This window comes from Miniopterus schreibersii (genome assembly GCF_964146895.1).
Source record: "Miniopterus schreibersii genome assembly, chromosome: 4".
In the NCBI taxonomy this organism is placed as follows: domain Eukaryota; kingdom Metazoa; phylum Chordata; class Mammalia; order Chiroptera; family Miniopteridae; genus Miniopterus; species Miniopterus schreibersii.
In genome coordinates this window covers 98,603,832-98,618,986 of record NC_138105.1, presented here as the reverse complement: position 1 = coordinate 98,618,986, position 15,155 = coordinate 98,603,832, and the positions used below count along the sequence as shown (strand labels likewise).

General features: G+C 55.7%; 1 protein-coding gene across 1 annotated transcript in view; it reads right to left on the bottom strand.

Annotated features, from left to right (window-relative positions):
• The window catches only part of BAIAP2L1 (BAR/IMD domain containing adaptor protein 2 like 1), a 65,564-nt gene that overhangs the window by 13,521 nt on the left and 36,888 nt on the right, over positions 1 to 15,155 (bottom strand). Inside the window, exons 4-7 of the mRNA XM_081137286.1 lie at positions 4,262 to 4,323; positions 4,087 to 4,158; positions 2,476 to 2,613; positions 1,720 to 1,872 (exon numbers count right to left, since the gene is read on the bottom strand). Coding sequence (XP_080993412.1) covers positions 1,720 to 1,872; positions 2,476 to 2,613; positions 4,087 to 4,158; positions 4,262 to 4,323 — 425 coding nt within the window. The remainder of the gene's footprint in view (positions 1 to 1,719; positions 1,873 to 2,475; positions 2,614 to 4,086; positions 4,159 to 4,261; positions 4,324 to 15,155) is intronic.

The following is a 15,155-nucleotide window of genomic DNA, read 5'->3' as shown; positions in this document are numbered from 1 at the left end:
GGGGAGACGGGTTCACGAGTCAGGGAGGCGAGTCAAAGTGCGGGGGGCTCTGCAGTCAGAGACGGAGCCGAGGGGACACTCGGCCTCCTGGGGCTGGCGGACGGCGGAGCTGGGCTGTGGAGCAGAGATGCAGAGTGAGTCCCACGGCCACAGCGACAGAGGCATCTGTCCCGGGCCCCCGTGGGCCTGGCTCTGCTTCTCACGACTGGAGGCTCCCCAAAAGCCTTTCGGCGAACTCTCTTTTCCAGGGCAGCCATCGGACTGGAAAAAGGGAAGCCGGGGACTTTCCTGAAGCTGTTTTCATTGCAACCACACGGTTTGTACTTGGAGTCTGTTTATCGGGTGTGGGCTGGAGGTGCTGATGGGCATCCTAAGAGAGGGAGAAGCCCAGTCCCCCCAAAACCACCTCTGTCCTGACTGTGACCCCGATATACTGACTGCAAGGCCCGCTTCACCCAAGAGCGGCTGGAAGGACTGGGGGCCTCAGCTGGGGTGGAGACGGCCCACAAGGATGTTCAGAATGAGAGACTCGCCTACAGAAAGCAGCAGGGTTGGTCTGTGTCCCTCTAAGAAGTCTAGTTGGGGCCCAAGGTTAAGTGTAAGAGAGGCTGCCGGCGACCAGAGCTCTCAGAGACTCGGCCAGGTGGCCTCGTGACATCGGGCGTGCCCCATCGCCAGCAGGGCGCTGCCAAGGAAGAGCGCTCCACGGTCGCTTCTGACCCCCCCAGCCCAGGACCCTGCCCCAGCAGGACACCTCGCCATGGAAACCGACGCAGCTGGAACCAGAACAGGGGCAAGTTCACAGGCGTGAGCTCCTAAGACAGCGGCTCCTTCCTGTAAGAAGTTTCTGTCTTCGCTATTTAGATTGGGTGGCAAAATAGTCCTTAGAGTTGCAGAAACTTTACAGAATATGTAACGTATGACCTACGCGTACATAAAAGGCCAAGGTGTTTTGGTTTTTTTTCACCCACCAGAAAAAAAAAAGGGAAGCCGCCTGACTTCCAGGCTCTTCCACAGCGTCTCATATCACGCAGGCCTCTCCAAATTACTACGAATGACTGACACCAATCGATGCTGCTTTTGGACGCTTACCCAGGCCCAACAGAAGTCACAATTTAAAAAAAAAAAAAAAAAAAAAGAGGAAGGGAGATTTCACACGTCTTGTAATGATTTTCGGGGACATAAGCTCACAACTGCACCCGCCGGAGTCGGGCAGCGAAGCTGATGAGATCGCCGCCCCCACCGCCCTGAGGAACGACAAGCCGCTCCGGCCACCTGCCCTGAGGCTGCGAACAGGGTCAGCGGCCTGGATACAGCTTCCAGTGACACATAGACGTGGACCTCAAGGTGAGCATCTCAGACCCCAGGTGCAGTGGGCCTGGGCCTGGGGACTCGCTCAGCGGCTCTGAGGCCGAAGATGCTGCCCCGAGAGCCCGAGACGAGCTGGCTCACGGGTGAGACACGGAAGAGCGACGTGCCGTTTCTCAGTCCCCGAACACCACGTCACGAATGACTGTAAACACGCACGTATCACCGCACCGACTCAATACAGTAAGCTGGCAGCTGACCGTTTCATCTGCATGCCTGACAGTTTACACAGTCAAGTGGGCCCGAAACTATTTGTATGAAACCCTCTCGTTGGCGAGACGGGCCCCATGGCTTTCCGTGGGGCGGGCGGGGAGGGAAGCGCTTGGAGGGCACCCAGGCACACGCGCCCACCTGCAGGTGGTAGTGCTGCACGCGGCCCGCGAAGCCGCAGTGCTTGTCCACCAGGAAGCAGAAGCGCCTCTTCTCCTCCAGCAGCGCTTCTTTGCAGCCCTCGGCGATGAACCTCTGGATCTCGCTCTGGCGGGAGGTCACGGTCTCTAGGTACTAAGACAGTAGGTAACGGTTACACAGGAACGACACCGCGATCGAGCAGCCGCGCGGCCCCACCTGTATCTTCTGCCATCTGCACACGCCGTTTGTTTGGATCACGGACTGAGTGCTCAGCGCAGACGGAGGTCAGACAAAATGACGGAGTCGCCACCCGACCCGAGCAGACGCCGGCCTCATTAAGGCCTGACTCACGCGGGAGCTGCCCGAGGCCCTACATTCCTGGGGCCGTTGGCACAAAGCATCGCTTTGTACTCTGGGGATAGGAGCCGGGTCGACCGGGAAGCCACGGGCTCTGGAACCAGAAAGTTTGAGCTCAACCCCCCAGTTCCAACTGCCAAGCATACGACTGAACCTGACCCCCCCCCCAGTAAAACGGGGTAACAATGCTTACGGACCCCGAGGAGCGAACGCCGTTATTAAAGGCCACTGGCTAATCATCCTTAACCCCGGGAGAGTCTGCGGCGCTCACGCCACGTCCAAGGGCCGATTTCTAACTTGAAAGGCAGCTCGGCAGGGAGTGGACGAAGTGGGGGGCTGACCGAGGGGCAGCCTCCCCGACGCTGCAAGGCCACCCGCACCCAGGCGCCGGGAGCTCACCTCCATCTCCCTGTGCTCGTACTTGAGGGCATTCCGCCCGCCTTGGCTTTTCCGTCGAATCTTCTTCAGCTCGGCCTGAGACTTCTCCAGGGAATCGAGCTTATTCCTGTGCTCTGTCTGGTACCGTTTCAGGGTGGCCTGCAAGGTAAACGTGGCACTTACCTCACGGCAGCAGCAAGCACACCCGCAGGCAGCTCTTCTGCTAACGTTCCCACGGGGCGTGGCTGGCCTGCCCCTTACTTCACACCCCCCCAACCCCGCACACGCCCACTCACACCCCCTCCCCCAGCCGTGGTCCTGCACACGCCCACTCACACCCCCTCCCCCAGCTGTGGTCCTGCACACGCCCACTCACACGCCCTCCCCAGCCGTGGTCCTGCACACGCCCACTCACACCGCCTCCCCGGCCGTGGTCCTGCACACGCCCACTCACACCCCCTCCCCCAGCCGTGGTCCTGCACACGCCCACTCACACCGCCTCCCCGGCCGTGGTCCTGCACACGCCCACTCACACCCCCTCCCCCAGCCGTGGTCCTGCACACGCCCACTCACACCCCCTCCCCCCGCCGTGGTCCTGCACACGCCCACTCACACCCCCTCCCCCCGCCGTGGTCCTGCACACGCCCACTCACACCCCCTCCCCCCGCCGTGGTCCTGCACACGCCCACTCACACCCCCTCAGCCGTGGCCCTGCACACGCCCACTCACACGCCCTCCCCAGCCGTGGTCCTGCACACGCCCACTCACACGCCCTCCCCAGCCGTGGTCCTGCACACGCCCACTCACATGCTCTCCCCCAGCCGTGGTCCTGCACATGCCCACTCACATGCTCTCCCCCAGCCGTGGTCCTGCACATGCTCACTCACACCCCTCCCCTGGCCGTGGTCCTGCACATGCCCACTCACATGCTCTCCCCCAGCCGTGGTCCTGCACATGCTCACTCACACCCCCTCAGCTGTGGTCCTGCACACGCCCACTCACACCCCTCCCCTGGCCGTGGCCCTGCACACGCCCACTCACACCCCTCCCCTGGCCGTGGCCCTGCACACGCCCACTCACACCCCTCCCCTGGCCGTGGCCCTGCACACGCCCACTCACACTGCACAGCTCACTGCCACCTGGAGTCTTGGTGAGAAGGGGACTCTGGGTGGCAGTCAGGGGCATGGAAAGGGCCCTGTGTGCCAGAGGGAAGGAGAAAATGCTGGACCTGACCACACCAGGCGTCAGCGGGCTCCGACTTGAGACCTGGAGCCCCAGACGGTTCTCCCAGGAACCCCTCCCGTCCCAGAGCGGCTGTGAGCCACCAGCACGTGGGCGCTCGGAGAGCAAGGCTCTCCAGGGGCAGCAGGGCTCCCCGCAGTACCTTTTCTATGCTTTCCAACAAGATCCCGAGGGGGGGCAGCAACGAGCCCACTCAGCCCGAGGGCCCCGCCCTGTGCGTCCTGGGCATCCGCGCGCCCTGGACACAGGCTCCATCGGATCTGCTGCCGCGGAGCCAGCAGCGCGGCTCTCGGGCTCGGAGGCCCGGCAAGGGCGGCCTCCTGAGAGCCCGGTCCCCGCGCCCGCGCCCACCCGCCGCCGCCACGGAGGTGGGGAGGACCGAGGACTCACGTTCATGTATTTTACGTCCAGTTCCGTCTTCTTCTCCAGCTCCTGTATAATCTCTTTATGAAACGTTTTGAACTGTGAAGGAAAGGAAATAAAAACCCCAGACCAGATTAGAGACGTTAAGCAACATAAAATTTAAAATACATTCTGCGGAAATAGAAAAAAAGAATTCACATACGTTTTCCTTAAAACTCTCGTCCAGTTTCTGGTGGGTGCTGGAAATCTCCACGAGAACGTGGCCTGAGGACAAAACCGGACACGTGAGGGGGAAGAGCCGGGGCGCGGGCTTTGTGGAGAGGCGAGGGAAAGTAAACCAGGAGAGCGCAGCCCACCGCCGCCCTCAGGGCCCGCGGGCGCCAGTCCCTGAGGCTCGGACGCTGACCGACCCGGCGAGTCCCCACCGAGTCCCCACCGTGGGGCGGACGCAGAGGGACGCAGCCGACAGCAAACGCTCTGCAGCCTCGCTGGTCTAAGGAGCCCCACCCCGTCCCCTCGCCTCCTTTCCCGCCCTCACGGGCTTCACTCCCACGACCCGATGGAATGCGTGTCGGAGGAGCACGCGGCCAAGACCACGGCACGTGCTCCTGTGGGCGCTGCTGGCCCCGGCGCCCTGGCCTGGGGGCCGCTCCCCGCACGCCTCGGCACCCCCAGCGCCCTCAGCGCTCCCGCCAGGCGCCTCCCCGGGGCAGCTGGGCGCAAGGGCCCCAAGGCCCAGGGAAAAGCCCATTCACGCCACAGGCGGGCGGGCGGGGAACACCTGCCCTCGAGGCTCAGCTCCGGGACTCAAATGCCAGCCACGGAGTCCTGGGTCGTAAAGAGGAATAGAAAACACCTTTCCTGTGGTCCTGCCGGCGGCCAAAAGCGTATCCTGAGACGGAACGTGAACACCGCCGTTATGTCTAAGCTGCAGAGGTTCACTCTGAGCCACGTGTTATTTTACGTCTGAAATGTGGTATCGCGCACGTTTGTTGGCTCTTAGTCCCATAACCTCCTTTTTCATAAACTACATTTAAGAAAAAAAATATTTTTTTAATAAAGAGGGTGGAGTAGAGAAAGCACAGCCCAGATTCAGGCGGAAGGGACGAAACACATCCCCAGGCGGGAGCGAGCGTGTCGGCCCCGAAGCGTCAGCTCCGTGGGCACCGACCCACCTTCCCCGTTCGTTTGCCCTTTTAGGTTCCGAGTCAACATTTTGGGAGGAAACTCACAGCAAGTACAGTCGTGCGACTCTGAATAAATTACGTTCTTAAATGGCAATAGGACAGGAATTTAAGTACCTACCTATTTAAAAATCACGAACTTGACATAAAACCAGTGTCTACCACCAATTTTCCCCCTAAAATTCATATAAATAATAGCTAATTTTAGGAACTATGAACAAATATGTCCAGCATTTTGAACAATACCGTCTAAAAATAAAGTACGTATTTAGACAATAGGCAGTATGGGCTTAAAGTTTAAAAAAATATGAAAATATTGGTCTAGGCCCTGGCCAGGCAGCTCAGTCGGTTAGAGCGTCACCCCGATGCACCAAGGTTGAGGGTTAGATCCCCGGTCAAGGCACAGACAAAATCAACGAATGAAGGCACAAATACGTGGAACAACAAATCGATGTCTGTCTCTAATAATTAAAAAAAAAAAATAAATTGGTATAAACACAGTTTCCATCTGAAACACAGGCCAGTCTTTGGACTAGTAGTATGTCTTCAGCTCGATCATCTTCATCCGTTCACAGCATGAATTTAGAGGAACCAAATGGAGGCGGCCAACGGGCCCTGCCAGCACCGAGCACGTGTGGACACAGGCACAGTCTCCTCCGTCTACATCTGATAAGGAGTGATCAGAATGTTCATCATCTCAGGAGAGCACAGGGCAACGACTCCTCATCACTCCCGGGGCGCCGGCCAAGGGAACGCCAGGGCGGAAGCCGCCCGGCCGCAAGTTACACCGCGCGGATCAACGCAGACCGGACCCAAGCGTCACTGCAGAAAGGCCGTCACGTCACGGACACGGGACCTCGCCCGAAAGGCGTGGCCAGCGTCTAAGAGCGGCTCCCGGTGGCTATCTAAGGCCTGGGCCTGGGCGCCACGGAGGCGCTCCGCCCTGGCCCGCGCTGGCACGCCCAGGGACACGGCGCCGGGAGCGACAATGCCAAGTAACAGGTGAGCGCCCCGAACGGTCCTGCGGAGCCGGGCTTCGGACTTACCCAGCTACAGACACGGTGCCAGCTGCTGTCCTGTGCGGACACTGTCATTCTGCCTCTGATCACGGTGTACCCCAGTTTACCGTTAGGGTTAAAGAAACAACAATAGCCAACTATAACCTTACACACAGGGATCCAGAGAGGCTGGAAGGGAAAGAACGGAATAAGGTGTATGGCAGGCGAGTCACAGACCGGGGGAAATATGTACAACACACATCTGGCAAAGGACTTGCATCCGAAATAGACACAGAACTCTTAAAACTCAGCAGTGAGAAGGCGAGCGACTCAGTTAACAAAGAACAAAAGATCTGAACAGGCATCTCGCCAAAAACGATACACCACGGACGATAAGCACATGAAAAGATGCCAGCGGGAACCGGAAATGAAAACGACGAGATGCCTCGGCTCGCCTATCAGGATGGCTAAAATCCAGAGAACAGACACCACCAAGTGCTGGTGAGGGCGTGGGGCAACGGGCACTCCCGCCCGCTGCTGCTGGGCATGCAAGATGGTGCGGCCGCTTCGCAAGGCCGCCTGGCAGTTTCTCACGAAGGTAAACGGTCTCACCATTTTCACCTGAAATCTTATGTCCGCAGAAAAAACCTGTATATGAATGTTTACAGCAGCTTTATTCACACTGCCCAAAACCGGAAGCAACCAAAATGAATGGGTGACCAAACTGTGGCACATCCATCTGTACAACTGAATATTAGTCAGGGATAAAAAAAGAAACTATTAAGCCACAAAAAGACATGGAGGAAGCGAAAGTGTACATTGCTTAGTGAAAGAAGCCAGTCTGAAAAGGCTACATATTCTGTAATTCCAACTAAGTGATATTATTCTAGAAAAGGCAAAACTAGAGACAGTAAAAAAAAAGATCAGTAGTTGCCAAGGGTGGGGGGAGTGGGGTGCGGATACTATAATGGTAGATATGTGTCATTAAACATGTGTCACAACTCACACTACTCAGAGTGTAAACCCCAATGTAAACTATGGGTCTTAGTTGATCATGTATCAACACTGGTCCCTCATTTGCAACAAATGTAACACACCAGTGCAAGATGTTACCAACGGGAAACTGAGAGGGGAGAGAGGAGAGCGTGGGAACTCCGCGTGAGATCTGCTCAGTTTTCTATAAACCTACGACTGCTCCAAAAAAATAGTCTGTTAACAACAAAAACAAACATTGCAGGTGTCATCTGAGACCTGCAGTCATTAGGAACCAGCCCCCTGCCTGGGGGACGCCACAGGCGGACAAGAGCTCGACCTGACTCTCAGTTACCTGTGTGCCCATGTGGCGGACAACAGGCCTTCAACGTCTGGCCAATGAACAAGTATACTGAACGAATGAACAAATGAAAGGGTAACTGCAGAGAGAAAGGACATAAAGGACAGCGACAGGACAAGACCCATCCGACGGTGGCGCCTGCAGCACTGGATTTCATTTCTATAATAAATACGATAGTTATTGTAGAAATTCCTACAGGAAAATTACTTTTGTTGACCCCGAGAGCCCGGCCGTCACCTCGCCACCCTCCTCCCCCACTGAAACGACTTTCGGATGAAGGGAGAGGCTTCTGTGACCAGCCTCTGGGGCGTGGGCGCCCAGCGTCCACCCCCGGTGACCCAGAGCCCTGGCAGAGCGCGCCCCGCGGGCAGGACTGGCCTCCACACGGAGCTGTTTCCGGCTCAGAGTTTTCAGGAGCGAATTCCTGGCAGCTTTCAGTGAGCCAAGGTTTGTGAACATAAGAGGTCAGGTCTCAGAGGATCCTGAACCACAAACAAGATAATTTAAAAAGAAAAAAAACCCAAAAACAACAAGGGACATTTTTGTTTACAAATTTTTCATTTTGCCAAACAAGAAGCTACAATACCCGGCTGTGTGGGCTCAGTGCTGGACGCCTGGCAGCCCGAGCTGAGAGAATCGAGCGTCCCAACAAGGGGAGCCTGCCAAGAGCAAGACACACAGAAGGCTCAGTGTTAGGCTCCTTCCAGCTTCCCGATCGCTGGCAGGAGGTGGGGGGGGGTGATGGTGCAGGAAGGAGAAAGCCGGGACGAACCCCTTACATAGGAAGGTTGGCGGTAAAAGGAAAGCGACGTAAGAAGGTCGCTCGAGAAGGCAACACACATTTTTAAGAGGGGATGAGCCCAGCCAGCGCTGCCCAGTTGGTCGAGCGCCGTCCACGTACCAGGAGGTCTCCGTTCGATTCCCGGTCAGGGCACATGCCCAGGTTTCGGGCTGGATCCCCAGCAGGGGGCGTGCAGGAGGCAGCCGATCGATGTTTCTCTCTCCCTCTCTCTGAAATCAAAATTTTTTTTTTTTTTTGAGAAAAGGGGATGACTTACGGTTTGAGGGAAGAATGCGTGGAAACCAACACACCCGGTACAACTGACATATGAATGAATTATTAACGTGTATGTGAGAAATGCTTTGAAAATACAATATTCTGGACGTTTTAAGATCAAGTATTTTCAGCAAGGCAGAGAGCTAACGCGAGCCTAGGGTTTCAGAGATCTAGTCTTTCAAAACGCGAGGGGACACGTCGTAGCAGGTCTTCTCTGAAAACCGTAACTAACGGTCATGCCACGGAGCAGGGAGGGTGGGGCTCAGGGATGATTTTCTGTCACGGAGATCGACAAATCGACCCAGAGAGAGAACCCAATGTTTCTTAACCATTTCATTTTTGATTAGCAATTAAACTAATTTTGCCTGCCCTGCTGTACACTAGCACCGTCAAGTGAAAGCACAGGATTTGCATCAAAGAACATGTATTTCCCAAGTCGGATTTTACTGTATTACTTAAAAAAAAGAAAAAAAAAAAAAAAGCTTGTATTGATTTCAGAGAGAGGGAGAGAAACATCAATGATGAGAGTCATTGATCGGCTGCCTCCTGAGCGCCCCCTGCTGGGGATCAGGCCCACAGGTGGGCACGTGCCCTGACCGGGAATCGAACCGCAACCTCCTGGTTCACAGGACAATGGCAACCGCTGAGCTACACTGGCCGGGCTAATGTGCTTTTATTTTAGCAAAAAGGACAATGCCCATTTATTCAAGCTGATCCATTATACATCACACAGAGATAACTGATCCATTTTACATCCATATATAGATTACAAGGGATTGTTTTATGTCCACCCGAATGTAAAATACAGCGTTAAAAAGATTGAGAGTTTCCCACAAGCTATTCTATCAAGTGAGGCAAGTTAATATTAATTATTCATCGTCTCTTCTCATTGATCAGTAGATTCAGGCTAAAATGCAACCATTTTGATACGAGCGAAAATGAAAGCAGGTGTATCCTCAATAACAAATGAAACCGACACCTAGTTATTCCTTATGGCATCACCAATTCACTGGAGGCACTGCCATTCATGCGTAAAAAAATGCTACACCCGTCCGTCTGGGGGGGCTCAGCAGCTGAGTGTCGACCTAGGATCCAGGAGATCGGGGTTCAATTCCTGGTCAGGGCACATGTCCGGGTTGAGGGCTCGAACCCTAGCAGGGGGTTGCAGGAGGCAGCCGATCAATGACTCTCTCATCATTGATCTCCCTTCCTCTCTCTGAAATCGATAAAAACATATTAAAAAAAAACGCTACATCCGAAATTTTAAAAAGATATTTAAAAATGTTGAAATGGGAACCAGCATCACAAAGATTTGGCTGATGCCCAGGCAGAGAAGGCGCTGAGAGATGGTTTCAGTTCAATATTACTGAGTAAAACCATCTCAGTTATTTTTGGGTTTTTTTGGGGGGGGTCAGTCCTCACCTGAGGAACATCCTCTCCATTGATCTTCCAGAGAACGCGGAAGGGAGAGAAACATCAATGTGAGAGACGCACAACTGGCTGCCTCCCACGTGTGCCCCACCTGGGCCCGGGATCGAACCTCCAACCCAGGTACGCGCCCTTGACGGGGAACTGAACTGGAGACCCTCCGGTTCACGAGCCGACGTGCTAACCACTTAGCCCCACTGGCCAGGGCCCAAGCCTGCACCCTGATTCACACGTGTGAAGAGAAATCTTGTGGAACAGGAATTAGATTTTTCTCTGCCGGGCACCCAAGGGTGGAACAGCGCCCAGCACCCGAGGGTTCCAGGACAGGGAACGTCCCCTCAGCATCGGCCGGGACACTCTGTTAGTGCTGTGGGACAGTGGCCCAGGCTGCCTCTGGGGGGCTGGGTGCTATCGCAGAGGCAGGAACACACTGGCCGAGGGCTGGAGCGTGGGGCTGACTCCCCAGGCCCCTGAAGACCAGCCCCCGGCCCACCTGTCCGGCCCCAGGACACAGCGAGGAACTAACTCCAGGTCAAACGGACTGCTCGACGGCTACCTGGCTGGGTGAACCTGACGTCCTGAGACACTAAAGGAACCAGGGAGGCACGAAAACAGGATTATCCATTTCAGATGGCAGGGAACCCGCTGCCTCCCACACAACTCACGCTGGACAAGGGGCGCGAGGAGAAGGCTGGGTGCAGGAGGCCTCCGGTCCCGTTTCCACCCTGCCCCCCCCGGGACACCTGTCCATCACGAGCCCCTCCCAGGATGCTGAGAGTCCCGAGAGCCCAGAAGTGGAGCATCTGACCACCGTGATCCTCAGTAATTGTTGGTTCGGGGCTGAGGGAAGCCACAGGGCAGGAGTGTTCAGTATCATCGTCGCTGGGCAGGCGACACAGGGCCCGTCCTGTTCACAGGGATATAGAGCTACCCGGTCACACAATGAGCTCCGGGCTCGGGTTCCCAGCTGCCTCGTCGGCGTTTCCACTCGGTCGAACAGGGACCCCAAACCCAGCGCGTCTGGAAGCCAAGCCGCCGGCCCAGCGCCACAGCCCCCCCTCCCCACCCGACTCGGCCGCCTGCCCCTTCCGGCCCGGCCCAGCCCAGCCGCCGTCCCTCCCACCCGGCCTGGATCAGCCGCCTCCCCACCAGTCGCTCTGTTTCCAGCAGAACCTTTGAAAACGTAGGTCAAGCCTTGGACAGTGTGGCTCAGTAGTAGGACATCAGCCAGGGCACTGAAGGGTCTCGGGTTCGATTCCCGGTCAAAGGCACATACCTGGGTTGCAGGCCTGACCGCCAGGTGCGAGAGGCAACCAATCAACGTGTCCCTCTCACATCGATGACTCTCTCTCTCTCTCTCTCTGAAAAGCAACGGAAAAAATATCCTTGGGTGACGATTAAAAAAAAAGCAGTGCCCAAAAAGTTTTATATAGTCATAGGTTTTAATTATGCAAAAAACAAATATTTAAAAAAAATAAAGACAGAAACTGTTTATGAGGTTCATTTTTTTTAAGTAAAGGTAATTTTTTAAAAAAAATGAAGTATATTTTCATACTCATTATAAAATGAAAGTCTTGTTCTAAACTTCTTAAAGACTCATAAGCTGCTTTAAAATATTTACATGAAATGGGGAGCTGGGCAGGATCCGGTAGAGAGTAAAAGTGAGGCGAGATTAAGATATTTAATCCTGTATCTACGCAGGGGAAAGAGCTCTCAGTGAGTCTCACACTTCGGTTGTTACAACAACGGGAGCTGCTGACGCGGCCGCGGCCGGAGCTATAAATACCCGAGTCGCACGCCCCCCCCCCCAGCGTCTCCGCACTCGAGGACACGGCGGCCACGGGAACAGGCTCGCTCTGCGCTCCGAGTACCGGCCTTAGCTGTAAAGAGCTTGCCATGTAATTTCCCTCTGCAGTCACCTTGTAATTTTTATTTTATCCGTGAACCCATGCTCCTAAAATATTAGTCAGCTTTAATAACGCACAACCTCTCTCGGTCCTAATAATACGAATTCTTATTTGAAACGAGACGTGCACACAGAACCTGCGGCCCGGCGCCTGGAAGTACGCGGCTCCCATTTTAACCTGTCGCAGTACCTCCCACGGTCCCTCCGTGAGCCCCAATCCCAGGCACCAAGAACGGCGCCGCCCTGCCACCAGAGGCCGCCATCCTCTGCGCCCGCCCCGCGGGCCATCGGGGCCCCGCGGCCACTGCCGCCCTCCGCCCGGGCCCGCGCGCGGGTGTGCCCTCCTCTTCCTCTTGTCCCGGTCCTGGGTGAGCCCCGTGTGTGTACATCTCCGTCGTATCCCTCTCTACGGCGCGGGCATCTTGAAGGTAGGGACCAAGTCTTATTTAATTTTAGAGAGAGAGGAAGGGAGAAGGAGAGGCAGAGAGGGAGACAGAGAAACACCGATGTGTTGTTCCACTTACTGATGCATTCACCGGTTGCTCCCTGACGGGGGATCGAACCCGAAACCTTGGCGTATCAGGACGACGCTCTAACCAAACGAGCCACCCGGCTAAGGCCCGACCAAGTCTGTTAACGCTGCAGACGACAGCCGTGGCTGCAAGAGCGCCCAGGGAAACCTGGTCCACAGAGTGGGAACGGAAGAGCCCAACCCCTCATCGGATACACTCGTTTAGTCGATCAACAAACACATGTAAGCTCATCCTAGAGTGTCTCTGGCCCTCACGTCCTCACCAAGTTTTGCCGGGCAGGGCAGGGCAGGGCAGGGCGGGCGCGCCCGTTACAGCGGCCGCCACCTCCCCTCTGGAACGTCCCCGCGGCAGACACGGCCGACGGGTCACGCCCCGCTCGGAGGACAGCCGCGAGAATTAAACCAGACTCCTGAACTCCGCACTTCCAGCAATGCCAACAAACCCCTTTGCTGCGTGGCCCGCACTGCGCCGGGCCGACGGCTCTCCGCGGGGTCACGCCGCGGTCGCAAGGCGCCCGGGAGGGACGTGCTGCAAAGCACAGCGCCGGCTGTCTGGTTTCCGACAGCCCGGTTCCAATTCAGGTTTCCAGGTTCTCCTCGGTGCACCGCCGAGAAGACTGCGGTCACGGCTGGACGTCAGTAACAGCCCTGCCGGGCCGCCTGCCTTCCTAGGGGCCGGGAAGTGCGTGTCAACAGCCTCCAAATCGTTACAATCTCTCTTATATTTAGTGTGAATTAACTAAGACACCCCACACCGGGGACTTCTCAGAAGCGGCACACACATTTTTTTTGTTGGTTCTTTTTTCTTTGGTGATAGAAAACACATCACGTAATTTACCGCCGGTGATATTTAGCACAGTCACAATGTTGTACAACCATCGCCACCATCCTGTTCAAAAAACATCTCCCCGCCTGAAGAGGAAAACCTGCCCCCGCTAAGCAGCCAGGCCCCACCCTCTCCCTGCCCCCAGCCCCCGGCACCCACCCATCGGCTGCCTGCCTCCTAAGGACCTGCTGACCGTGGAAATTTCATAGAAGTGACCCTCTCGATCTGGCTGCTTTCACTAGGCGTGCTGTAGGGTGTATGAGTGCTTCATTTTTTATTACTGAATAACATTCCCCTGTGTGGATATATGTGGTGTATCCATTCATCAGCTGCTGGACGCGGGGGCTGTTTCCATGTTTTGGCCGCCGTGAATGGTGCGGCTAAGATTCTGAGTGGCGCAGGCGTCCCACCTCGGGAGCAGTATCTAAGAAATGACACTGCTGGGTCACGTGGTGACTCTGCTTCAGCCCTGAGGAACCGGCAGGCTCTTCTCCAAGGCAGCTGCTCCGCCTCACGTTCCTGCCCGCAACACGCGAGGGTTCTGATTTATCTTCGCCGACACTTGTTATTGGCGGTCTCTTTAATTATGTCACCCTGGCCTGGTCGGTGTGGCTCAGTGGTTGAGCGTCGCCCCCATGCACCAGGAGATCACAGTTCGATTCCCGATCTGGGCACATGCCCAGGTTGCGGGCTCCATCCCCAGGAGGGGCCGTGCAGGAGGCAGCCGATCCATGCTTCTCTCTCATCGACGTTTCTCTCTTTCTCTCTCCCTCTCCCTTCCTTTCTCTCTAAAATCAATAAAAACATATTTTTAAAAAAAATGATGTCACTCTGTTGGGGGTGAAGTGCTATCTCACTGTGGTTACAATTTGCATTTCCCTAGTGGCCGATGATGTGGAGCACCAGTGGAAATGCATTCACGCCCCCCAGACTTTCAGAACCTCACTGGCACTCACAAAAAATCCACCTGATCCCAACCAAGGCCGCCGCCCTCCGCTATGACATCACCACGTGCTTGGGAAGGCCTATCAAGCCGGGCCTCACGCACGTCGGGATTTTATCTACGCCCATCTCCCTTTCACTTAGTTGTCTTCCTTCGTCAACCTGGCACAGGGGCCGCCTCCCTTTGGGGTTTCCCGTGCATCAGACCTGAGTCACCCTTTCCTGGCATGTTTTAAAGCCCCTTGTCCTCCTCTGTGTGTGTCAGAACTCAGTGGTTTTAGCCCGGCCGGGCATGGCTCAGCGGCTGAGCATCGACCTAGGATCCAGGCGATCAGGGTTCAATTCCCGGTCAGGGCACATGCCCATGTTGCGGGCGGCAGCCGATCAATGACTCTCTCATCATTGATGTTTCTCTCTCTCCCTCTCCCTTCCTCTCTCTGAAATCAATAAAGATATATTAAAAAAAAAAAAAAAAAAGAACTCGGTGTTACTCCTGCCACGCACTTCCAGGCCTAGCACCGTGCCACACACAGAGCAGGACACTGCAAGTCTGTAAGAGGACGTGCGTCGCTCTCGTGAACACGGACGGTGGTGAGGCAGGGTCCCCTGGGTGCCCTCCCTGCGGCCTGTGCAGTTGCTGTGGACCCCTGGCCAGCTGGTCTTTGCCGTGGCTGAGCGCGGGAGGGGGACTCCTACATCCTCCCCACCTCGAGTTGAGAGCACACACGCTATCTTTTCAAGAAGAAAAAGACCAATTTGAATAATTGTGAAAATTGGGTTTAAACAAGATACTCTGCTCTTCACACGCTTCAAAATGCAGAGTTAAGAGAACCGGCAAGTGCGACACAGTGTAACGAGCCATAGGCAACAATGTAGCAAGTTCCATTCCC